Source organism: Elgaria multicarinata, chromosome 8 (genome assembly GCF_023053635.1).
Source record: "Elgaria multicarinata webbii isolate HBS135686 ecotype San Diego chromosome 8, rElgMul1.1.pri, whole genome shotgun sequence".
Taxonomy (NCBI): Eukaryota; Metazoa; Chordata; class Lepidosauria; order Squamata; family Anguidae; genus Elgaria; species Elgaria multicarinata.
Genome location: NC_086178.1, coordinates 83,505,800 through 83,530,528, shown reverse-complemented (window position 1 = coordinate 83,530,528; position 24,729 = coordinate 83,505,800). Strand labels below are relative to the sequence as shown.

The 24,729-nt window shown below is 39.8% G+C and overlaps 1 protein-coding gene across 5 annotated transcripts in view; it reads right to left on the bottom strand.

The window, feature by feature from the left end:
* PLCE1 (phospholipase C epsilon 1) overlaps positions 1 to 24,729 on the bottom strand; it is a 140,806-nt gene that overhangs the window by 2,366 nt on the left and 113,711 nt on the right. For 2 of the 5 annotated variants that reach the window (XM_063132888.1, XM_063132892.1), the window contains exons 17-32: positions 24,416 to 24,532; positions 23,841 to 23,999; positions 21,899 to 22,028; positions 20,536 to 20,577; positions 19,554 to 19,678; positions 16,840 to 16,957; positions 15,176 to 15,307; positions 13,229 to 13,522; positions 10,704 to 10,867; positions 9,689 to 9,950; positions 7,663 to 7,781; positions 6,446 to 6,574; positions 3,727 to 3,936; positions 1,814 to 1,975; positions 1,269 to 1,487; positions 437 to 637 (exon numbers count right to left, since the gene is read on the bottom strand). In XM_063132888.1, coding sequence (XP_062988958.1) covers positions 458 to 637; positions 1,269 to 1,487; positions 1,814 to 1,975; positions 3,727 to 3,936; positions 6,446 to 6,574; positions 7,663 to 7,781; positions 9,689 to 9,950; positions 10,704 to 10,867; positions 13,229 to 13,522; positions 15,176 to 15,307; positions 16,840 to 16,957; positions 19,554 to 19,678; positions 20,536 to 20,577; positions 21,899 to 22,028; positions 23,841 to 23,999; positions 24,416 to 24,532 — 2,562 coding nt within the window. In that variant the 3' untranslated portion in view covers positions 437 to 457. The remainder of the gene's footprint in view (positions 1 to 436; positions 638 to 1,268; positions 1,488 to 1,813; positions 1,976 to 3,726; positions 3,937 to 6,445; positions 6,575 to 7,662; positions 7,782 to 9,688; positions 9,951 to 10,703; positions 10,868 to 13,228; positions 13,523 to 15,175; positions 15,308 to 16,839; positions 16,958 to 19,553; positions 19,679 to 20,535; positions 20,578 to 21,898; positions 22,029 to 23,840; positions 24,000 to 24,415; positions 24,533 to 24,729) is intronic. The other 3 variants (XM_063132890.1, XM_063132891.1, XM_063132889.1) reach the window with 3 other exon arrangements.

Sequence of the window (24,729 nt, the reverse complement as noted above, 5' to 3'; positions counted from 1 at the left end):
GGTAGAAACCATTTCAAGTATAAATTACTACAGACTGTGAGATATATCTATTTCATATAGCATGTCCCGTAAACTATAAACTGTATGGAAAGCAGAGAGAGGGAAGAGAAGCAGGGCCATTCCATCATCTTTGCTGAGGAACCAGTTGCCTTTTTCTCTCCCTCAACCATCACCAGGCAGGAACCATGCTAACTTTACTGTTTCTATTGCAGATGGTTGTTGTAGGGGCTTTAAGAGCTGGTGCCTGAGCTTGCTTTTTCCTCCTCCCTCCCCATCCCTTTTTTTCTTATGTGTCATGTGTTTTAGATTATAAGCTTAAGGGCAGCGACAGTGATACTAGTGATTTTTGTAAGCTGCTCTGGGAGACTCCCTTGGCTAAAGTGCAGAGTAAAAATGCTTTAAATAAATACATAATAAGTATTTAGAACACTGGTACCTGAATACAAAACTCTGAAGGCTATTCCATAGTGTCACTGAAAGTCAAACTGCAAGCAGTCTTGTCATCTTTACTTTGGAGACCTTCTGAAGAAGTTTGTAAAGGCGGGGTTATAAAGCCCCTGTACTGCTTACTTGATTTTGTTAATTTCTTAAGTTCATTAGCAAATGAAATGCCTTTTCTTCTATCATCTCGGCCTGCCTACAAGAACAAAAAAGAATCATACAATAGAAATGGTCGTAAGAATGTTGTCAATTACTGCTTGGTTTGTGAAGCGTGGCTAGGATATACAAACATTTTAATAGAAACTTTCAAATAGTTTCATATTAAACTTCTATTAGAATATAAGACATGAAAAAGTTACCATGGTGTGATTTTACTCTATCCTTCCATAGTGAAGCTCTCATGGATAAGTTCTACAGGAGACTTATATTTAACTGCTGTGAAGAATTCTTTAAAAACTAATTTAAAAAGCAAGTTGAGACTCGCAGTTTGAATCACTGTCGTAATCCAAGGCCACTAAACACCAATTTCATGGATTTGTTACTAATAAGGAGCATATTCTGTCTACAAAATGTATATAAAAACCCTTTTACTACTTTTCTAGAGATGATAGAAGTATCCAGTCATTTTATATATTGACTGGTTTCACACAATCACCGCTGCCCATGGTGGCTTACTGTATGGGCCAGCAGTCCTCTTGAATGTTCAAGCCATTGTGGGCAGGCACATCTCTTATGTTATGCAAAACCAGCAAGGGTGGCTTATGTGAGGGTTAAACAACTGAACACAATTTGTAAAGCTTACAAAAAACATTCAATAATTTACTTACTTGGACTTGTTCTTTAAGTTTAAGGATAAATTTCCCAGCTCCCTTCCACCTGTTCTGAGCCTGAAACACACACTCTTGGTCAGAAAGAATCCTCTGAGATGTTTTGGGTGTCGAGGACTTCTTGCTGGCTTGCTCTTTTGTGACTTCCTCCAAAAGGACATAATCACTGGGGTTGGGATTGCTGAGAATACTGTAGGAATATTTGGCTTTGCATAAAGTCTATTAAAGAGAATGAAAAGGAGGCAAAACCAAAAGCTACTTCGTTTCCATACATTTGTGAGGCAGATCTCCTCTATAAGCTGAAGGGAAATACCATTTTAACTATTAATGTGTCGGTTGAACATTCTTTCTAGCGCACAGAATAGGCCTAAATTTGGTTTTATAGCCTGGTCCTATGGACTGAAATGCATTAGAGACCGGGCATTTGAATATCAAACACAATGACAGGCAATCAGCGCAAATGATATTCTATGGGCCTTTTTTTGACCAGCACAAGCCTTACCAAGCAGCAAATGAGAGGAAAAAGTGGAAGCAGTACATTGTACCTGCTGGATGACATCCTGGGCTGTACTGAAGCGAGGAGCTTTGATGACTGTCCGAGGTTGCTCTGGGGAAACATCGTGAACTTGAACAAAGAAACTGTCCTCTTCAGAGCTAGTAATTGTATCGTCTTTCTCCTCCTGAAAGAGATTTCTCCTGTTCAAGTTCTAGAAAGAAATTAAACGCATGAAAAGAATAAGCTTGTCTCACTTTGAAAAGGAGGCTATGCCACTTAACAAAATGTAGAATTAGCGTCCCTGAGACATCTTCCATTGCAAATTAAACATTGCTGAAATCCATTGTTTTTGGATTTAATGTGCCATGAAAACAGGAAATGGAGATAGTGGTTAACTATCTCCAAATAGGAACACATCCATTGTGTTCCTATTTGCAGGAGTGCTAAAATAAATGGAGGGACTTCCTTCTTTCCTCCCAGTGTGCATGAAAACACATACTCTTGTTCCCAGCGCTAACCGTCCGAATGGCAGGAAGAAAAGAGAACTCATAAGGGCCAATGGGTTTTGGGGGGCAGAGGGAGTGATATATGTATACTTATCCTACCCATCATTGGCCTATGGTGCAATGATTCAACTTCACAACGCTGGTCTGTGAAAAGAGGGAAAGCCTTGGCAGGATGGATACAGCTCGTAGGGTGTGCTGGTGGGGGGTTTGTGTTTTTTTTTACCTTTGGCCCATTGGATGACTTGAGGGGGGAGATCCCTTTCTAATGAAGGGAAATGAACAATGATAGGTTGTGAGAGAAAGGGATACAGGAACCTAGGGAGTGGAGGGAGATTACAAAGGTATGAGACTTCAGCCACAAGCTATGTACAGTTTGCCTATCTTAATGTTTTCTTAATCAAGGAAACTTCAGTTTACCAATACTGATTCCTTCATGTTATCAGTGCAAATAAGGCAAGTAGCAGAGTACAGTAAATTGCTAACGAAGAGATTTGTTTATATTTTGATGGACTAAAAAGTGGCTGATTGTAAGTAACCTGACGAACAAATCCACTGAGTAGTTCCACTAACTGATCAGGGCAGAACAGAAAGATGGACATCAAGTAATAAGAATTATTTTGTCCTGCCGACAATAAGGAATTGATATACTCTGCATTGCCCTTCAGTGCATGATGAAGTGTTACAGTGATTGCTTCCACCAGAGTGATATGCCATGGTCAATCCATTTGTGAAAGCTTTCTGGGAACATGCTGGGTATGTAGTGAGATGCACACAAGTTGAATCATTGGACTATACAGTAGGCCCAGGCAGATTCAGATCACCCACTGCCTCACCTGGATTTGATGAAAAGGAGAGATAGATACGGCTGGGTCTCATCTGTATATTGATGACACCTCAGACTCTCGTCCCCTCCTCAAGATAACCTCATGACTTCATGGTGGCCATGAAGTCCTGAGCCACCTCAGATCCAGAAGCGTCCACATGGAAGCTGGGATTCCCCAGAACCCTCATTCTAGGGGTCCTCAACACCAAATCTGAGAACACCTCCATCAGCATAGGTAAGGAGACTAAAGGGTCGTGGGGTGGATGGTACACCAGCAGCATCCCTAATCTGTCCTGGGTACCCAACACAAGGTACAAACACTCAAGATCAACACTCCATTGAAGCCTAGAGAGGAAGACAGAATTCTTATAGACCACAGCCACTCCCCCTCTTCAACCCTCGTCGATGTTTGTGCTGCACCAAGTACGCAGGAGGGTAAAGCTGGTAAAGACTAATCCATCCCAGTTTCCCTGCCCAGGTCTCAGTGATACTACTGGATTATTCTGTATTACTTTCTTTTAATGCTCTTTTTCAACAAGAACAAGTTCTAGTAAGCCAAACAATTAACATGCGCTTTTTGTCACTGTCCTGATACTATCAGCAAACAATGTACGTTAAGACAAATAGACTCACTTCCTCCCGCGTTTTAAAGATAATTCTTCCGACATAGCCTTCTTCTGGGAACCAGCTGTTCAAGAGCTGAACAAGCTCTTCCTCGGGACCGAGCACTCTTTGGAATGGTGGCTTCCTATACTCATTTCTTTCTTTAGATATAAAGCATTTCTCTTCCATCAAAAAATAGTCTGCAGGATACCTTCCAATACCTTTTGAAGTAGCCAAAACCTAGGGAAGAACCATGTTAATAATTAGAATAGCAGAACGTTGTATGTTCAGTAACCTGATTGTGTTGACAGCAAAACCCCTTTATTATGGAATTATCTTGCATGTAGTAAAACATGCTTTTGCAGTATTACGAGCTATTCAGAATGTTTTTCCTGGGGCTATGCACTATCTGAGTAGCTGACTGTTTCAGAGGAGGCAAGGGGTATTTAATCTTATTTCTGTCCAATTTGGCTTGCCAGACAGTTTTTTTTCACAATCCCAAGACAGTACAGCATTTTCCCACTGCTGGAACAACAGCCCCCGCTGAAATAATCAGTTGGAGGGTTCTCCACTCATGAACTTAGCCCTTTTAGCTTTTATTCTGCATTTCAGTGATGTCTGAGAAAAAGAAATTATGCACAAAAGCTTGGCCCTTGTGTAAAGGGCAACCAGACTGGCTCATAATTTAGCAAGTCCCCTTCTTTAACTGACATAATTCTAATTCGGAACTTAATGTCCAAACAAAACTTTATAATAATAACAAAGCCTTTATTGCTGTGGCAGCATAATTCACGTTCAGTCTGTACTTGCGATTTGCATCATTCTGCACCTGAAAGGCTTTACCTGCACCACCATTTTAGCATTAAGACTTTGCCTGCAACCACAAAGTGGCCAAGGAGACAGCATAGGGTGGGATTTAGGTTTTCCAGTGAGGTGTTGTATTGCTCCTTATATTAGTAAACTGGGTGCACCATGGGCAAGTACACTGGCTAAGAAAACAAGGTAGGAGTAGGTCAATGCAGGCAGTATGCAGGGAAATCCTACTTTGGGAGCTTACCTGCCCACTCGCCCAAACAATCATGGTATGCACATGCAGCAAATGATGGCAAGCGAGGCACGGCGTCTCCGTCCATCAGCTGTGGGAGCTAAGCTAAAGGGAAGCAGGCAGCCTGCTGCTTCAGGGTAGGCCGAAGGGAAGGCAGGGTGAATTGGTCTTGGAGGAAGTGTGCCCAATTCCCCCCTCAACAAGATCAGCGTGAGAAGGAAAGCCCTCTCACCGTTCCAAGGACTGCTGGAGGTAGGAATTCGCTTCAAAGGAGGCATTCCTCGGAGACCAATACTGCCTCGGGGAAATCATGGCATTAGGAACTGCCCCTTACAGCTTGAAGGGATGACATGGAGGAGCTGGTGCTGGAAGTTGATTGCTTCCTTGGAGACTGATCCCTTGCACTCGCCCTTCCACATAGCACACACCTCTAATGACTTTTGGAGGGCTAATGGAGCTACAGTGGAGGACGTCCGGTCAGCACAACAGCTTCAGGGGTTGAAGGGTGGCAAAATGCAAATTGCCTTGATCATGCCAGACAAGCCTCTGGCTCCAAGGCCAAGGGGAGAGAGCAGCAAGTGCTCTCTCACTCTCACCTGCACACACGTGCGCAGAGGGAAAGACCCAGCTGGGTCTTGGCTCTGTTCCATGGAGCCGGCTTTGGGCACTGTTGCTGACACTCCTGCCAGCAGGAGTGTCCAGCTTTCACACGGAAGTGTGAAAGCTGGTCAAATCCTGGGTTGAGGATTATTATTGCCATGATGATGATGATGATGATGATGGTTTACATTTATATACCACCCCATAGCCGAAGCTCTCTGGGTGATTTACAAAAGTTAATTAGCAGTGAGGATTAGCCATATCTGCCAAAGAAGCTGCCACCCCCCACCTACGGTGACCATATGGAAAGGACGACAGGGCTACTCTATCTTTAACAGTTGCATAGAAAAGGGAATTTCAGCAGGTGCCATTTGCATGCATGCAGCACCTGGTGGAATTCCCTCTTCATCATAACAGTTAAAGCTGCAGGAGTATAGCTAGAGTAACCAGACACAAAAGAGGAGGGCTCCTGCAGCTTTTACTTGCGATGAAGAGGGAATTTCACCAGGTGCTGCATGCTTACAAATGACACTTGCTGAAATGCCCTTTTCTATACAACCGTTAAAGGTACAGGAGCCCTGTCCTCCTTTCCATACGGTCACCCTACCCCCTTCTTCTGTGAAGGCAAAGCTTCCATGCTAACACTAGGTTCTTTTTTAATTGGTTCATGAAATCATCTTCATTTTGGATAAGACCAGTAAGGACTTTGGAGACCTTTAAAAAAAAAAGGGTGTGGGGAGGAGAACAACCACACTCTCACTGTATGATGACAAAAATAATATGTTTGTGTACCACATTATTGATATACATTAGTGATGGAGAACCTTTTTCATGCTGAGGCCCGCATTCCCTTGTATGTAACTTTCAGGGGGTGTATGTTGGGTGGGGAAAACCAAACCAACCCATAGACACAGGCTCATATATACATATACAGATACCCTCTTTCTCCCTCTCATAAACACACACACAGCAAAAACAAGTATTTTTCTAGGTTCAGGTTGCCCAGTGGCAACAAAAACATTAAGGAGAAATGTTAGGGAAGGTGCAGCACATAGCTGGTTACTATAGAGCTGAGACCTGAACAGATCAGATGTGCAGACTTACTTGGTACAGAAGCTGAGCCACTGTGGTTCCGTGCCTTATAGTAAAAAGTGTAAAAGGTTCTGGACCTGGAACTCCATGGATGGTTACTTTGTACACTGCAGCTGCTCTCCTCTCTGTCGTGCTGAACCGCTATTCAAAACAAACATGTATCTTTACTATTTAGTTTCTATTTTAGTTTTAACCAATATATATTCATATCTAATAAATAGGACTCAGCCAGAAAGAACATAGCAAAGAAATATCTGACACAGTAGTGTAGGAAAAATCAATAAGCTATCAGCTGAATTCAGAAAATTCCAAACTGGGAATAAAAAGTCTCTCTCCACCCACCCATGATCATAACTCTTGTGTGGCATAACAGACTGTCTCCAAATAATATCAATTCTGGCTGTTTCTTAAAGACATGTTGTTGTAAGTTCAGGGAGCTCAAATGATAAGTCAGAAAACTCTTCAGGGTGAGTTTCTATGCCAGGCTTCTGAAAGCAAGTGTTGGACACAATGTACTACAAGTAGAGAGAGAGACAGTAGACAAAAGGAAGACTGAGATACTCAATGGCTACTTTGATTCAGTCTTTATAAACTAAGCTATGTCTCAGTAGCACTAATAAAAATAAATGAGGAAGAAGGCAGGGCAGAAGGGCTAAATAAACTGAATTAATTCAAATTAGTGGGGCTGAATAACTCTTATATTGATAACTCATGGAAAACTGGCAAGGCTCCAGGAGACTGGAAAACACAAATACAATTGCCCTCTTAACAGTAGAGGAAAACAGACGGACTACTTGTAGTGTAGTTTCCTTAAGAACTAACAGATCCAGACAAAGTTAAGCACTTCAAATTCCCATTGATTTCACTGTTGGAATTTAAGCATGTGCTTAACCCTCCAACTTAAATCAGACTTAAAAGCTTTGGCTGTCCTGTATCTCTTATTTTCTTCAGCCAAAGTAACATCAGAATCAAACAGAACACACCACATATATCTACACTTCAATCAGGGCTGGGATTGGTAACTTGTGGATCTCCAGATATTGTTGAATTACAACTCCCATCATCCATGACCATTTATCATGCTGGCTGGGACAAATAAGGTCAACTCATCCAGCAAAGAGATATTGAAAGTAAATGTACAAATGTGGCAGCAGTATTTCACTGTTTGTTATTTTGGTACCAGGATGTTAAATTCTTGACCAGGGTCAAATCTAATTGAGTTAAATTACCAAAGAAGCAGGCACAACATTTCCAGAAGGATTTTCTTCCATTCTTCGACTGTTAATAAACAAACTTGAGATTTCTAGTGCTTCATTGTGTAAGCTCCGTAGCTGGAGATGTCGGTACCCTTAAAGTATATATAATGGGAGATGGGAGAGGAAACAAGTGAATTAGACTACATTATCACAGGTGACATACTTTGCAAAGTAAAATGCAACAGTGGCTGTTTACTGTGCTTGAAATGTCAAAGCCCTGTCATTCCTTATTTCATAAAAGATGTACTGACTGGAATCCAGAGTTGACAAGAGTTTGTGAGCGCCCACTGGGGCATCCGTCTGTTTTGTTTTGAACTGCAGCTCCTCAAGTGACATTGAAGGCCACTATAGAAGCTCGTCTGAGAAAGACTTTTCAGGCAACACAGCACAGGGGCCTGCTTGTTGGAGGGAACTTTCTGAGGGCCTACTCCACCCATTTGCAAATTCCTCCTCTTGATGACTTGCCTGTATTTTCAGAAGCATTGCCAGACACGTTTTTAGAAATGGTGGGCTTGTTTTTGGTGGGTGAGATTGAGCTAGCATGGGGTGAAGTCAGTGTGGTGTAGTGGCTACAGTGTCAGAGTGGGAGTTAGGAGATCCAGGTTCTAGTCTCCACTCAGCCATGGAAACCCACTGGATGACTTTGGGCCAGTCACAGACTCTCAGCCCAACCTACCTCACAGGGTTGTTGTTGTGAGGCTAAAATGGAGAAGAGGAGGTTTATGTACACCGCCTTGCGTTCCTTGGAGGTAAAAAGGCGGGATATAATGCAATAATAAATAAATAAACAAACAAACACTTGACTGCTTTTTATGTTTGAACACACTGAGATCTGTGGGATTAAGTGGGCAAAAAAAAATCAGATAAATTAAGACACAGGTCTTCTGGTCTGTTAAAGTTGTTTTTGAGTGATCCTACCTTCATAAAAGTAATTTGAAGACTGATTTTAAAACATAGACAAGAACTCTGTTATGCAACAGAAGTACAAAGGTATTCAGAATGGCCATAGTAATCAATACTGTTTAGTATTAGTGGCTGCACTGGAAATTATGAGCTGGATAAGACCAGCTTAAGTTGCATATTTATTTTCACGTCACACAACTTGCCTAAAACATGCATGAATATTGTAGACACACAGCTGTGCTGGTAGGTTCTACTAGTGTAAATGTCTGGTGAGAGATGACAAATAGCAGCTGCTAGGATATTTTGGAACTAATTGCCTGTTAGCTGAGGTTTCAACATACACTTATTAGGTTCAGCCTGTTCTGAAATACACACACACACACACACACACATACACACACACACACACACCCCAACAGGTGTATGAACCAGAAAAGAAGAAACTCCTCTGGAGTCGGAGAAGTCCTTTCACTTCAACAGTGTCCCAAAACAAATTGTCATTGTGTACCTTCTAAAACATGAAACTTTGAAGTGCTAAAGCTCTTTCTTTTCTAACATTACAAACACCACAAAACTGTGGAGAGCCAGGACTAACCCCAAGGAATCTTTCTGAGATGTATAGATTTAAAAACAAAACAAAACTCTCAGACCTCTAAACATTACGTTTCGAACATTTCATTGTTGTCATTTTGTTGCAAAGACACACAGCAGAACTAACATATATCTGCTCAAATGATAATGTGTGAAGCAGACCCTGAGCCTTTGGTATTCATTGCTGTTATCATTCTCTTGCAAAAGGCTTAACTATACATCACGGAAGCTGCATGGCTGCAACAACTGGTCAATGAAAAACGTTTGGTACTGGACACAACTGGTAAAAGAAATGCCCGATTTGACACCTCTGTGTTCAGCATTTTCACATCCACAGCAAGTAGTTTTGAAGGAGGACAGGAACATGCTGAGGTCAATGATGGTATGAGACACATTTCAAGTAAAAATTATGGGAGATGTGCAGGGGAGCAGGGAGGGAGGTAGCCATGTGTCCTCCACTATGTGTAATTAGGCCCTACATATTCACACACAAACTTCATTTTACCTCTTTTTAAAGCCTTCAGTGGAATAATTCTTTGAGCCATCACAGCTGAACTATTGTTTTCAACAACTGCAAAACGAAGGAATACTAGATCCTCAAAGTGCACCCGGAAAAGGAACTGTTCATTCCACATTGGATTGAGAGTATTGCGATGGATGGGCTTCGTGCGGAAGTGGCAGCTATCCAGAGGCATCCCAAGCACATCCACTTCAATGCACGGGCTTCCTGTGCTGTTGCTAGGACAAACGTTCTGTCCAGACACAATCTGAAACACAAAGCAAGTGCACAGGGTGATGGTAACACAATGATTTTTAGAAGTTCTCTTTCTCAAACCGAAGGGTGCTTGTGTTTCTGAGAACAACTGAACTCATTCAAATGAGTAGTAGTAGGTCTGCACATAAATAGAACTGCAATGGAAGTCTTGTAATTTGCTAGTTGCTTATCCTGATGCAGAACAGCTACTTCTTCTGGGCAAGCACCCAAATGGAAAACTGCCACACCCTTTGAGGCCAGATGTCCCAGCGGCCCCAGCATCAAATCCAAAAGATTTGTGTCTGAAATCTGTTTCCATATATATACGGCCCTTGTTGCATCAAGGCAGAAGTTGAAAGTTATATAACTGATCGTTCCCACCTTTTCCCTTCCCTGCTCCCATATTTAACTATAGCAGTCTTATTAGCAAAATCAACTGTAATAATAATTAGCCACATGTTAAACAAAATCATACCATATGAAGTTTCAGGAAGCCAGATTCCAGCTGGACATCAGGAAAAACTTCCTGACTGTTAAAGCAGTACAACAATGGAACCAGTTACCTAGGGAGGTTGTGGGCTCTCCCACACTAGAGGCAGCTGGACAACCATCTGTCAGGGATGCTTTAGGGTGGATTCCTTCATTGAGTGGGGGGTTGGACTCGATGGCCTTATAGGCCCCTTCCAACTCTACTATCTATGAATCTATCTATGAATCATTACATTGTATTTGGTTTATAGAAATGTTGATAATGGGTTTCACTTACTGTCAATGAATAAATAGCTGGTTCCATATTGTCTAAATCCCGTTCCAAAGGACAGAAATGTTGATACATTGGGCAGTTCTTATCCCATAAAACGGGTGTTTTCAGAACATACCCACAGCCACCATTTGCTTCAAACATGGCTGCATTTAAGTGCAGGGGAAGATCTACGGGTAAAAACATTGAAAATATTAAGATTGCTAGGACTTGAATGTAAGACAACAAAATAGAGTACAGTTTTGATTTTAAATATTGCCATTTCTTTTCCATTTTCTAGAGCTGATTTCATTAATTTACAAAGACCTCTGTAAAACTGCAAGTGTAATTGATCAAATTGTAATAGTTTTGAAGTAACTGACACTTTCAGATCAATTCCTTCTAATATGGCCCCACATTTTCATTCCAACCAATCCTTCTAACTTTAAAAGATAAAATAAAAATAAAAATTTTGTGAACCGCCCAGAGAGCTTCGGCTATTGGGCGGTATAAAAATGTAATAAATAAAATAAAAATAAATAAATAAAATTAAATTAATAAATGGATCCATACTTCTTAGAAGTCCAGACACAAATGCTTGCAATATATTATAGGGGAAACCTTTCTTGCATGAAGGACAGATACAGTCAATCCAACTAACAAGGAAACTTAGGGCGCATGCTCCTATGCAGCTTTGCCTCCACACTTCCCCCCTTTCCCCCACTCTGCATTTTAGCCAGACGAGCATCAATCTGAGGTGTCAGCAAGTGGAAGGGAAAGAGGCTGGAGAAGTCTGGGGATAGCTCATACCCCCACTCCACTCCACTCTCCTCCTGACCCAAGGGGTCACCCCCTTTCTGTCCTCTCTGAAGTTGGCTTTGCAACCTTGGAGGCAGCTACCGCAAGCTGCGATGGGGAGGGGGAGGGGTAGCTTGGACTCCTGGGTCCAAGGTCAGAGCACTGTTTCCAAACTCGGATCCAGGAATCCGAAGTATCTTCTGCCCCCCGCCCTCCAGACTCTGTCTAGGAGCTCACATATTTGCATTTAAGTCGGTTTTAACTCAGTGGAACTAAATTGCCTTAAACCCAAGCACCCTAATTTCAAATTGTTTATGGAATGAACTGTATCATAAAGGATAGAATGGCATGAGTGTAAAAACTCCCAGATGTATGTGCGACTGAACAGAAACAGATTATTTAAGCAAATATATGAACAAACAGCAATAGTTGAATATGTCAAAATATGAAGCTGTCTGCATAATACCAAGTCAGTCTGGTATATAATGTACTCTGACTGGCAGTAGCTCTCCAACATCTCAAGACTAACTCTTTCCCAGCACTTAGTAACTGATATTTTTAAACTGGAGATGCTTGGGACTGAACCTGTGATCACACACAAGCAAAGCACGTGCTCTACACCAAGCTATAGCTCCTCCAAAGGTTTAAAAATGATCGGATTGGCAAAAAGAATTTACCTGTGTGGTGTTGCACAAGCCCAGCCTCTTGCTTTAACTGGGCCTTCCACCGCTATGCATGCAGTGTTGTAGACCGTGCAAATAAAGGCATAAGTCAAACATTATCACTCACACTGCCAAGAAACTCTTCCATGTAGTAATGCATAGTACAGAAGTGATAAGGTGTATAAACCTCAATGGTGTTTAAATGTTTCCAATTGCATGCAGCCCCCCAAAACCCAAATAATGTGCTTGTGCCATGGAATGCTGTACAGGGATGTATGTGGTATATTGTGTATTCTTTGTAGAGTGCAGACACGGGAAAGAGCTTTCAAGTGGCATTCTAGTGACAGCATCATTTGAACACAGTTTTATTGTTTGTTAAAACTGACGGCTGATATTAGGAATGGATGAATCTGTCAATTTTTGTTTCTCTGCATTTTTACTTACACACACACACAAAAACACACACACACACACGTGGGTACACCGGCTAATAAATGCATTTCTGTACATAATTTTACCTAATATACACACATCTCTTGCAAGCAATTCTCCTAATGGGCTTGTTCAGGAGACACCTTAAACCCTGCTGGTTAACACTTTTGGTTAAGGTGTCTTGTGCAATGCATTTTGCTAAACCCTGCTCACTCACTAACCACAGTCGGACCGCCTGCAACAGGGTTAGCAGCTCTCACCATGACTTAAAAGTGTTGTGAGTGACAGCACAGCTTGTGGTTAGTGCTAACCCCAGAGAAGTATAGCTTCGCTAATCACAGATCCTGAAGTGTCTGTCATCTGAACAGGCCCATTATAATGGATTTTAATATTGTTTTCACTAATATACATATTGTTGTATTTTTCAATTGGAGAACACTGCAAAATTCAGAGAAATGCAAATTTTGAAGGATAACCGAGTACTCAGTTCACATGTTGTCTCGAAAGTGTGAAATTAGGTAATGATTTTTTCCCTTCATCTCTTGTTTATATTAGTTTTTAGTATACAATGGTATAAACACATGATATCACCAATAATAAATAATTTCTTTTGTGAGATTTGAAGTGCACGTATTACTGAAGAATGAAGAGTGTCCATACCATCAGTTTGGTAGTTCAATGCCACTAGCTGTACCCCATGGAGCCAGAAGAGAAGGGGATGAGGATTGGATGAGTCAATGCGGGTAGCAGCTGGGTATGTCCTCAGAAGCTGGCAGGTGGTGTGCTGTATTAACTTCTGAGAATATCGTCTGCACAAGCGCTTGGCAGCATTTTCATTCAAAGAGGAGATATGGTAACATCTAGGTGTCCTTATTATAGAGCTCAGAGAAGTTGTGGGGCTAAATGCAGGTGAACAAGCTTCTTCCCAGGTCTGTCGCGCACTATCAAAGGCACCTAGGAAATGAATGATATTTTCAAGTTACAGATGCACAATCTCATCACACCTCCCTGTCTTGCCCTCGTCCTCAATAGGCGTAATATATTAATATGAAGCAAATGCATGATTCTCAAGAAACCATGACCACGATACAAAGAATTAATTGATGCAGCAGTAAGGAGATCTTGTGCATCACTGGAGCTCTCTTTGAAGACTTCTCTGCAGTGACTTCTGTTTCCCAAAGGGGGGAAAAAACACAACACTTTGGCTTTCCCCTTCAGAAGAGGGAAATGCTACAAGGAAATCTTCAAAGAAATTCCAGCTGTATGCATGCTTTCTTTAATTGAGCATAAATTAACTTTGTTGATCTATGGCTCACTTTTTTAAAAAAGAAAAGTATGTTTTCATTCTTGCATAGTGTCAACTGTTACAAAGAATAATAGGAGGTAACAATAGGAGGGTGCTGTTGCTCTCATGTGGGTTTCCCATTGACAGCTGGTTGGCCGCTGTGTGAACAGGACTAGATGGAACCTTGGTCTGATCCCGCAGGGCTCTTCTTATGTTCCAAGAGCCACATGATATAGCAACCTTGCAGAAGCTAAGCAGGTTGAGTCTAGTCAGTGCCTGGATGGGAGACCATCTGGAAACCCTATATATGAGGCCTTGTGTCCCATAATGGAAGTAAAGTGGGATATAAATCTAAATAGTTGTTTTTTTTAAAAATCAACACATGCATGCTCAAACATTTCAGCAGTGCCACCGCGAATGAACGGACCCAGTGCAGATGTAACACTGCAGATCCCTTAATCATGATTAAGAAATTGTGAGCAGGCTGAAGGACTGTGTACTTCCGCTTCTCCTCCCCCAACACCCCAACTGTTCCCTCTATGGAGCAAAGCCACCACTGTCCAGTTGCCATAAAATCCATTTGTGTGGCACAGTAAATGCAAGCCAGGGTTTCCCCTTCACCAGAGTTTGTAATGGATTTGAAAAACTTGATAAGTACAGGTAGATACACAATATAAAGAGGAATAGAGTGAAGGGACGGAGAATGCAGGAGTCAACAGCGTACAACCAATATCTTAAGAAGATTGACAGAATTATGTCTGGACAAGTCTTTGATATAAAACTTCTTTTGGGGGCAATTACAATCATTATACATAAGAGCACTATAATGCTCATACAAATATATTTTTAAGATGCAACCATATTTTTTTTCATTTTACCATTCACTTTATGAAAAGTTTAAAAATAATCTTAGAACTGTCTAAATGTGCTCATCTTGCATTTCTATTGACATCTTCTCAGGACTAAATGAAAAATGCGACCCATCCACCTAACACTTTCTTTTTTAAAAGCAAATACCTTTGACATAAGAACAAACTTATAAGAAATAAAGCTTTTGGGCTGGAAATATAGCTTTGCAATTAGTAAAATTTAAAAGGATTACATTTATATCAAACACTACTCCAACACTTCATTACTTTACAGTAGATCCTTTATTTATAATGAAGTCATTGTAATGGCTGCACTGCTAATGGAAAATTATTCCAAACTTTGAGTGCTGCATATGCAGAGCAATGTGTTTTATTTTTAGCTAGTAGGTTTGGTATATGTGTTGGGTTGCAGAGCCATTGCCTGCGATTGGTAAAAGAAGGTCCTGTCTTTACCTTTTCCAGATGCTTTGGCAAGCATTGCAGGCTCCCCTGGGCTCAGCCTTCCAGGATTGTTGCCAAATATGGACTTCCTGCTCTTTCTTTCCTTCCCTCTGCTCGAGCCAGATGGATTTAGAGTTGACAGACCTATTTTTTTCCATTAAAAATATAGTAGATGGATTGAAAAACATAAGCGAGTTGGCATGATTTTTTTAAAAAGAAAAACACTTTTTATGGTTTATTTCTAAGACTTAATATGGCAATGCTAATTAGTCTTATGCAAGAAAACTCAAGTCTGTAACCTATGCATAGACATAGTGCAAAATAGTACATCAATGTTCTAAATCTCTTGAAGGCATGTGAGCCTCAATGTGCACATGGATATCCCTCACTTTAAAGGGTGTTCTCATTGCCTCCAAACTGTAGACAGAAGCACAGTAAGTGGGGTGTTAAAAGATTTATAAGTTGCCCTTGCTAGCATATTGGAATCACACAGGGCTCTGGATTAAGAAAAGGATATACTATTGCTTGGATCTTAACTTCCATTAGCAGAGATCTCCTTCCCACTACAGTCCCCAAATTAAACCCTATGGTTGAGGGACTCTATGGAACAGAACAGCATATAGCAAGGAGGGCTTCAGCAGCAAAAGGAAATTGGTAAAAACTACCCCCCCTCTTTTGGAGAACTGGAAATATCTTTCCACTCACGAGGGCACCTTTGGATCCAAATGTCTAAGAATAGCAACCATGTTGTTGTTGTTTTATGTTACAAGATTAGCCAGAAACTACAGGCTGCTCTTGTGCTCATTTCCCCCCTATTTGCCCATGCCCTGCTCAAAAGAGTAACCACAAATATATGGTGAAATGTTTGTATGAAACAGACTGTACTCAGAGACAGTCAGAAGCAATATCTATGTGTAAAACCGGGCATTATACTGTACGTTGTGAATCAGCTAGTTGTAAATACTTCTTTTGAGATCAACTTCTGTAATGAAAAACAAACTGACCAAAAAGAATTAGGGAAGAATGATAGTTCCTTATGAACAACTGAGCAAGAGTATGTCCTATACGGCATTTCGCTAATGCTAGATAAATAATATAATATTTCATTCCTTTATGCAACAAAATTAGATCCTCCATCTTTTTCTGGAGTACATCTGCAAATCAATGCTTCATTCTTGCCATGGGCCATTTTCCTTCTATAACCCATCCATTGTAGCATGGCTGATGGCCCATTCTCCACATGTTGTCTGTTCTTATTTATTCCAATTTTCTCCTTATGCTCCTATCTCAATGTTAATCCACTTTCAGTTCTCTTGTTGGACTACAGCCCAACCTCTACTGAAAGGAATAGTTGTCTGTGTGGATATGTTTGTGCATGAGCTGGGATAGGGAGAAGAGAAGGAAATGACGAAAATGTATGTCTGGAAAGAATGTTTCTGGCCTGTGAGGAGACAGTATAAGTGAGAACTCACTTTTGAGAAAGTAATCTGACCTGCCTAATTTCCCACAGAGAAGGAATTCTTCTTTAATCCTGGCATACCATCTCTCTCAGGGGAAATGCTAAAAAAACAAAGCTTTCTCAGCTGCCATGCAATGGGAGATTAGCCAATAAAAACACACACACTAATTGCTTCAAATCAAGTAATAACCACAAGCAATTAGGACAATGTACTTACCAGGAAATTTCACAGCTTGACAGTAGATGACAAGATCTGACAATTCTGGTGCTATTTGTCGACTTTCTTTTTTATTTTGAGAAAGGTAAAATTCTTCACCTAGTTCCATGTCATAAACCTATATATTAATTCAAGGGATAAAAAGGATTTTAATATACTTTATATCTGCCCATACTGCAGTTTAATCATAATCTATTATTATTGTTATCATTATCATCATCATTATTATTATCATTATTATTCCAATTTATATCCTGCCTATATACAAAATACCCTAGGAGGCAGTTAAAGTACACATCATTATTTATTTGAATGTATACCTAGCCACACAATACTTTAACATTTCTACCTTCAGCACCTCCCAAAATTTATGTCTTCCACAGACCGACTGTGAGAGATTAAAAAATCGCAGTGCTGTTACCCTCTCAGCAGCCACAGGCAGATGAAATGGGCCAGTCGGACAGGGATAACCAGCCTAATTTTACAGTTCCAGTGGACATCTCCCCCACTGCTCTCTTCATATTTCCATTTTCACAACACAATGTGAATTACATTTCCCTTTTCTATCTTATGCCCCCAAGGATTCCTTTCCACCCCACTGATTCTCTTCTGCAAGCAGTGGGTACTGCCAATTCCACTGTGCAAGCAGGAACCACCACTTACGCAGGGGAGATTTAGCACTTCTGAGGGGAAGACCTTATGTGAGCTCCGTCAACCTGACTCCATCCAGAAACAAGTGTTTCCGCTCATCTCTGGTTATTCCAGAAGTGCTAAATCCCGGGGCTGCTTTCACAGTGAAATTGGTGGGCTATAAGAGAATCAGCAGGGGCGTAACACTCCATTGCCCAAAGTAACTAAACATTCCTATGAGTTAAGGCACTGTGCCCAAAGGTTCACTGTATTAAAATAAATTCAATAGTATTTAAAAACCATTAATTCCATCTTACATATATATTCCCCAACACTCATATGGTCCATATAAAAAACACCAAGTAGTGCAGCATGTTCACAGAAAACATCAGCACAAAGTTGGCTTATATGAAGGGTTTATCCTGGCAGAAGAACTGCAAAATTATTATAATCCTCCTCTGGAAGAGATTCTGCCAGTTCAACATTCTGTACAATTGTATCAAAAAAGTTTTTATGATAGAGTTCGATAACACTCCAAAATGTTGCAAATATTGTAATTGAAAATCTAACACACTTTGTGGATTTTATTAAAGTCTTGCATTTAACAGTCTATAAATTAATTTTAACTTTGCTGTTTTAACTTTGTGTTTTAAATTCGTATTTCTGCATTGCTGCTGATTTTATCCTGGTTGTGCTTTCAAATTGTATTTTATATCATGGTTTTATACTGTTGTTTTATACTTTGAATGGTTTTAATTTTTACATTAGGAAAAATGCATACAAAATATATGAATTTTATATTAATTGCTCTCAGTCTATGTGCTTTCATGCATTGCTCTCAATGCATGTAAAATGCATGCATTACGAGAAATCTGTACAAAAATGCATGACAAATTTTCATGTGAAGTTTTTACACAAATATTCACAGAAATGTTGCAGAAATGGGTTTGCTTCAAAATGCTTCAAAAATTTCAAAGTTGTAGAAAACGAAACAGAATTGGACATCCTTAATCAAAGCATGACTTAAGCAACTGCTTGACACCAAACGAGGGAGAATTAATTTAAATAAGACAATCCCTTATTTACATCATGAAATATCTTGCCGCATTTATCATTGACTTCCACTGATTGATTTATGTATGCAACAAAAGAGAGGAAACACTCCAAAGTACACAAAGGTGCACAGGGAACAATAAAGTTTATTGAGGACCAAAGTATTTCATATAGATTAACAGCACAATCTATGCACGTCTACTCCAAAGTACCGTATTTCTTTGACTCTAAGACACACTTTTCCCCCCATATAAACATCTCTAAAAACGGGGTGCGTCTTAGAATCGTGGCTGCGTTTATTATTTCTTAGAATCAAAGCTTTTTTTCTGTTGGTGGTACTGAAATTAGTGTGCGTCTTACAATCGATGGCGTCTTAGAATCGAAGAAATATAGTAAGTTTCACTGAGTCTGGTGGTGAGGATTCTGCACTTCTCGCCCAGGCGCTTCTTTCAGTGATGAAACGGACCCACGGACAATCTCTTCTACTTGACTGGGAGCAGATCCATCATTCAACACAGGGACTGTAAGGACAGGCTAGGATACATTCTTTTACCTTTAAATCTTATAAAACAGAATTGATCCTAGTGTAGGGGACTAAGCAAAAAGTGCATTTGTTGACCTAACAAAGCGGAGAAGAAGACCCTTTTCAAGCGAGGCCCTGCCTGGCTTAACTGCACCTCTTCTTTCCCTCCTCTTGGAGTCCGTTAGCAGTCAATCACTCAGCAGGAGAGGAAGAGAAGGCAAGGCACCTACCACCTGTCGTTTGTATTTTAATATTTCTTCTTTATTAAACTATTGTTTCTGTTGAAAAATCAGGGTAGAGGACAAATATAACAAATGACCTTTTTATAGAACGCTGTCCTCTTCACATATCCGAGAAAGTAGCCTACAAAAGCTCAAGCTAGAATAAATTCTCTCCTCTTTACATGCCTGAGAGGCTTTTAATTTTTTTTAATCAATCCCAGTTTTGGATTGCAAACCATCCTCACTATGGGTGTTAAGTTTGGGGGAAAGAGATGAGGAAGTACTACCTTTCCTTTACTGTTGTATGCAGCGCTATCCGTCTTCTTTATTCTTTTGGCAGTTTCTTCACTGTATTCAAATTGAAGCTTATCGACGGTTAACTTATTCTCTGGTCTGTCTTCCAGAATGTTATCTGGAAAGTAAGCATTATCTGGCTGAAGAGTTGCAAAGGCATTTTTTCCCCAATGTAATGTTTTTGGATAAAGCAGCCAATGCTATTCTGAATAATGAAAAAAACAACTAGCCAAATCATTTCTCCCTCAATGGTAATATTATTTTTTAGTGTGAGTCAGCTTCTAGCCTATCATTTTGAACTCAGCAAACATGTATTTCCTTAAGAAGCAAAGCAACAGTTGACTTTCCACTTGAAACAGTATATTAAATTAAAATTGCATCAACTAAATTATTTTAATTTTTAAAATTAGAAATATTGTAAATGCTTTCTGACTTGGATTGAACGTAACCCTAATACATAAGACATGTCTTTGCAGTTAAGGGGGAGGGGTGTGACAAGGAACTGAGGTGCTTACTAAAAACTTGTCATCATTGATTCGCCCAAATTTATAGCCCAACAGGAAATGGAATTATTTTAAATTTATCTGCATAAATAAGAACTTAAGAAGAGCCATGCTGGATCAGACCAAGGGTCCACTAGTCCAACACTCTGTTCCCACAGTGGCCAGCCAGCTGTCAAAGAGGGAACCACAAGCAGGACATGGTGCAACAGCACCCTCCCACCCATGTTCCCCAGCAACTGGTGTACATGTGACTCAATAATCTATTTAATTATAACAAAGTGTATAAATAAGGAATTAGTGGGCACATGCAAATGTTGTGATCCCCAAAAACACATAATGGAAAATGACAGAAATGCAAAACTGTGTTTAACTAATAGGTGAATGTATCCATTCAAAATATGCATTCAAAGTTGCTTGGAAATGCAGTGCTGAAATTCATGCAGTTATGATGCTCGGCCACGTGGCCTTTTACCTTCCTGGCTGTTAGGAGCAGGAGAAGCATTAAGGACATCAGCTATAGAAAAACAGTCAGAAAGGGAATAAGAGTAGAGGAAATTAAGAAATAAAGCCAGAGAAATGAAAATTACATTCAGGTTACGTAGAACAATGACTGTAGAATTGCTACAAACGGATAACACTGGAAATACTATTAGAATGTAAAGATGAGAAGAAACTGGACTTCATATCACGCCACTAACTCCAGAGTGACCTGAAATGGAACTGATTTCATAGTGAGAGAACTTCAAAAACTCAGGAAAAAGCAATAATCAGGCAAAAGTTAAAATTTAGTCTAGATATGGCAGAGAATTTTGTCCTATTAGGAGATATGTACTTACTGTACATCATATGAAACTAGCTTAGGAAAGCCCTAACTGGGATGGGGATGATCAAGTCAGCACTTTCTATGATGCAAGAAAATACCCAAGAAAAATTAAATGTGCCTGTTGTAACTGTTTGTTTTGCATTGTGGATCTTAACATTTCCACTTTAATCTTATTCTGCCTAATCAGATCTCGCATCAGGTATGAGATGTGCAGTATGCTTCCTGAACAGAATGTTTTCATCTATGCTGCTAATTAAACTTTCTGAACAGCAGTGTCCTTAGAACGGACAGTTGCTGCTTTGTGTTGCTAGAACACGGCTCAAAGCAGGAGCAGCAGGCATAGAAATCCAGCCTCAATACATAATGTTCACTTCAGTGCAGATATCAAAACAATCACCCTATGCAATAATGGAAATCAGAAATTATTGTTATGTTTCCTAATCATAGGAACCATTTTTATCACTTTGATCAGTCCTGATTTTTAACCATCATTATTTACATGACCATTAAGCCTTCACAATTATTTATGGGAATTTCCAAAGCTGTGTTAAGTTGAGGAACTATGACTATTAAAGAGGTTATATATAAATAATTAGCTAGCTTTGAGATGTTCAAAAACCTACAAATAGTGTTTTAAAACATAGCTCCTTTTCCAATTCTTTACATCAGGGTGGACTACTTCTGGCCCTCCAGATATTTTGGCCTACAACTCCCATCAGCCCTAGACAGCATAACCAATGATGAGTGATGATGGGACTTCTATGCGAAAACATCTGGGGGGGCCACAAGCTGCCTGCTTTATATATTACATAAACCATATATTTTCCTATTATTTAGAATGGGTATTAACAGATGCTTCAAATTAATAGAAATTAACATGAGCTATGAGATAGAGTTAAATGTTTTATCTGAGGTTTGGTTTTGATGGTTAAGAAATTTCAAGTATGGTTACGGTTGAAGCTGTGACCATGCCACAAATCACAAAAATGCTACAAAAAGTACATTTGTTTACCATCAGACAGAGACTCATAGTCATAGTCATATTCATCTTCTTCATCCTCCTCTTCTTCATTAGTAGTGGAGAGGTTCGCCACATTACCACCATTGCTTGCCTGAGCTTGCATGTACGCCAGCTGATGAGCCTATAGGATTTTTAAACACTTTTTAAACACTTATTTTTTTTTAAAAAAAAAAGCAAAGCGATATCCACTTATTAAACAGTAAGAGACTATCTTTTTCATACTGATATATAATGTTATTACATGTGTTCACAGAATTTGTTTAGCTCCGCCACTGAGCCATTTAACTTCCCGAAAAGCACTAGGCTTTTCCTTGTTGAAGTTCCATTTCCATCTTTCAAGAATTAGACTCAACACCATCTCCTATTCCTCACTGCATTGCTCTTTCTTACTGAGTCACAAGTCAAAATACGCATCCAGAGCTCCCACCACCCAGAATGAATTCTGAATTCATTTTAATGGAGAGAGTTGAATTACACACATATTGTTTGCATAGAGATCTGCCTCTAATTAAATTAAAGGAACCAATTAACACAACTGGAATCTTATTCCCATGGCAAATAAGTAGGTTTATACCCTTTTCACCACAGATGTAATATAGGATTTAATTCTCCATGCAGAGGCCCAATGTGCATAGATCATCTGCCTCAAAAACAAATAAACAAGATAAAAAAAATGAGGGGCAGGGAAAGAAAATTGCATGAATTCTGCCTCCACATATATCAGTCTCTGCATGGAATACTCACATTACATTATGTCCACGAGGAGCTGGGAACACTCTCTTCCTCTACAGCAGGAATGGGAATTATACGGTGCTCCCAATATTTTGGCCTAAAACTCCTATGATCCCTCACCAAACGGCTTTGGACCTCGATACTTGAGGGAGCGCCTCTCCTTATTATATGCCTGCCTGAGACTTGAGATCTGTTGGAGGAGCCCTCCTCCGCATCCCACCAATGCAACACATACGCTATGGTGGGACATGGGAGAGGGCCTTCTCTGTTGTGGCACCCCGACTGTGGAATGCCCTCCCCTTGGGGGCCCGAGTGGCACCAACGCTGACTCTATTCCAGCGCCAAGTAAAAACATGGCTTTTTAATAAAGCCTTTAATGTTTAAATTCACCTAGCTTGCACATTGTTTTACCTGTTTTAATTGTTTTACTGCTTTTAAATTATATATTGGTTTTAACTTGATTCATGGTTTAATTTGTTTTTAGCTGTGTATATTTATTCTTTTAAATCATATGATTTTATTTGTATGCCGCCCTGAGATCCTAGTGATATAGGGCGGGATACAAATGTTTTAAATAATAAATAAATAAATAAATAAATAGTTCATAGGAGCTGTAGTCCAACAATATCTTGAGGGACACATGTTCACCATCATCCCCGTGCTCTACAGAAGGAGGATCATTAAGCTAGGTAAACCAGTCCAGAAACTCTGATTAGGGCAAAACTTTCTAAAAATAGATTACATGATGATAACAAACTACTCCCTAACAAATGCCATTTACAACTATCCATATAAGCCCAAATGTATATATTTATTTAAAAGGTTTATAAGCTGTCTTTTAAGGGAAACCCTCCTAAAGAACTTAAAACATTTATATGAGATTCAGAAGATCTTAAAATGTTAAGGGTACAATCCGCAATCCATAAAAGTAAATGGTAAAGTTAACAATGCTTTGGAAGTCACAACTTTGTGTTCAATCTATAGCCACACACCTGTCCATATTTATCAATGCATACAATCATGCAGTTATATTTTTATTTAAGCAAAATGATCAAGAAAGGTCTGAGTGTGACTCTGTGGATAAGACCGCCAAGTCACTGTGTATTTAGTCACTACAATATTTAAAAAATAAAATGTACACTTCTTTTTTCTCCCACAAAATAGCTTAATCCTCAAAACACTTTACATAGGATGATCTTACCTTCTGTTTTAATATATCTACTGGAGTTTGGTGAGCTTTGAGCTTTTTGTTTTTAAGCAAAACCTTTCTTCTCAGTTGATGGGGAGAAGGTAGCATTGGGTCATCAGAAAAGTCACTCTCAAATAAAAATTTAGTTACCAGTTTTTCTCCAAATGTATTCTGGAGTAACAATAAAATGTAAGGTATTAGGTAAAAGAGGATCAAAATCTAAAGCCATGCTGATTGAATAGTTCGGACAATAAAATCCTGGCTTAATAAACCACAGTTAAACATAGCTTCTTGTTAAATCTAGACCAGGAAACTACAGTTAATGTCTTCCAAACAAGCAAAGATATGAAGCCATGGTTTCAAGTTGGCTTCCAAATTCTGGCTTCTTTAAAAGCCATTTTCCTCTTTAGAACATAACAGGAGTCTATGGCAACCTGTGGCTTCCTGGTTTGTTTACTAACTCTTGTGAAGGGAGAATTGAAAGAGGAGCAAAGCGGCTGAACACAGGTGGAAGTCTACATGTATATCCTGGCTTATTAAGCCAGGACTTGATTTCTCAAACAAGACCAGTGTTTCTTGTAACCTACCTTGAAAATGTCAGACATCTTTCGTTGCTGGGGTAAGGAACAGTGGTTCTCAATAGATATGATGATTGGCATGTCTGAGGTGATAAAGGCATTGCGATCAATAGCTTCGACTACTTCCTGTAAGAATTAAAATTAACCAGAATTTTATCATTCATCTATGATATTTAGGACATGTGCTATTCTGCCCCATGAATTATTGAAGGAAATCTAGCATCTGCTTGCTAACTCCAGGCTTTTTAAGCAATGAGGAAACTAAGGTTGCTTACAAGGTCCAGATTACTACATTAAGAGTCTGAGTTTAGCTGCAGAGGCAC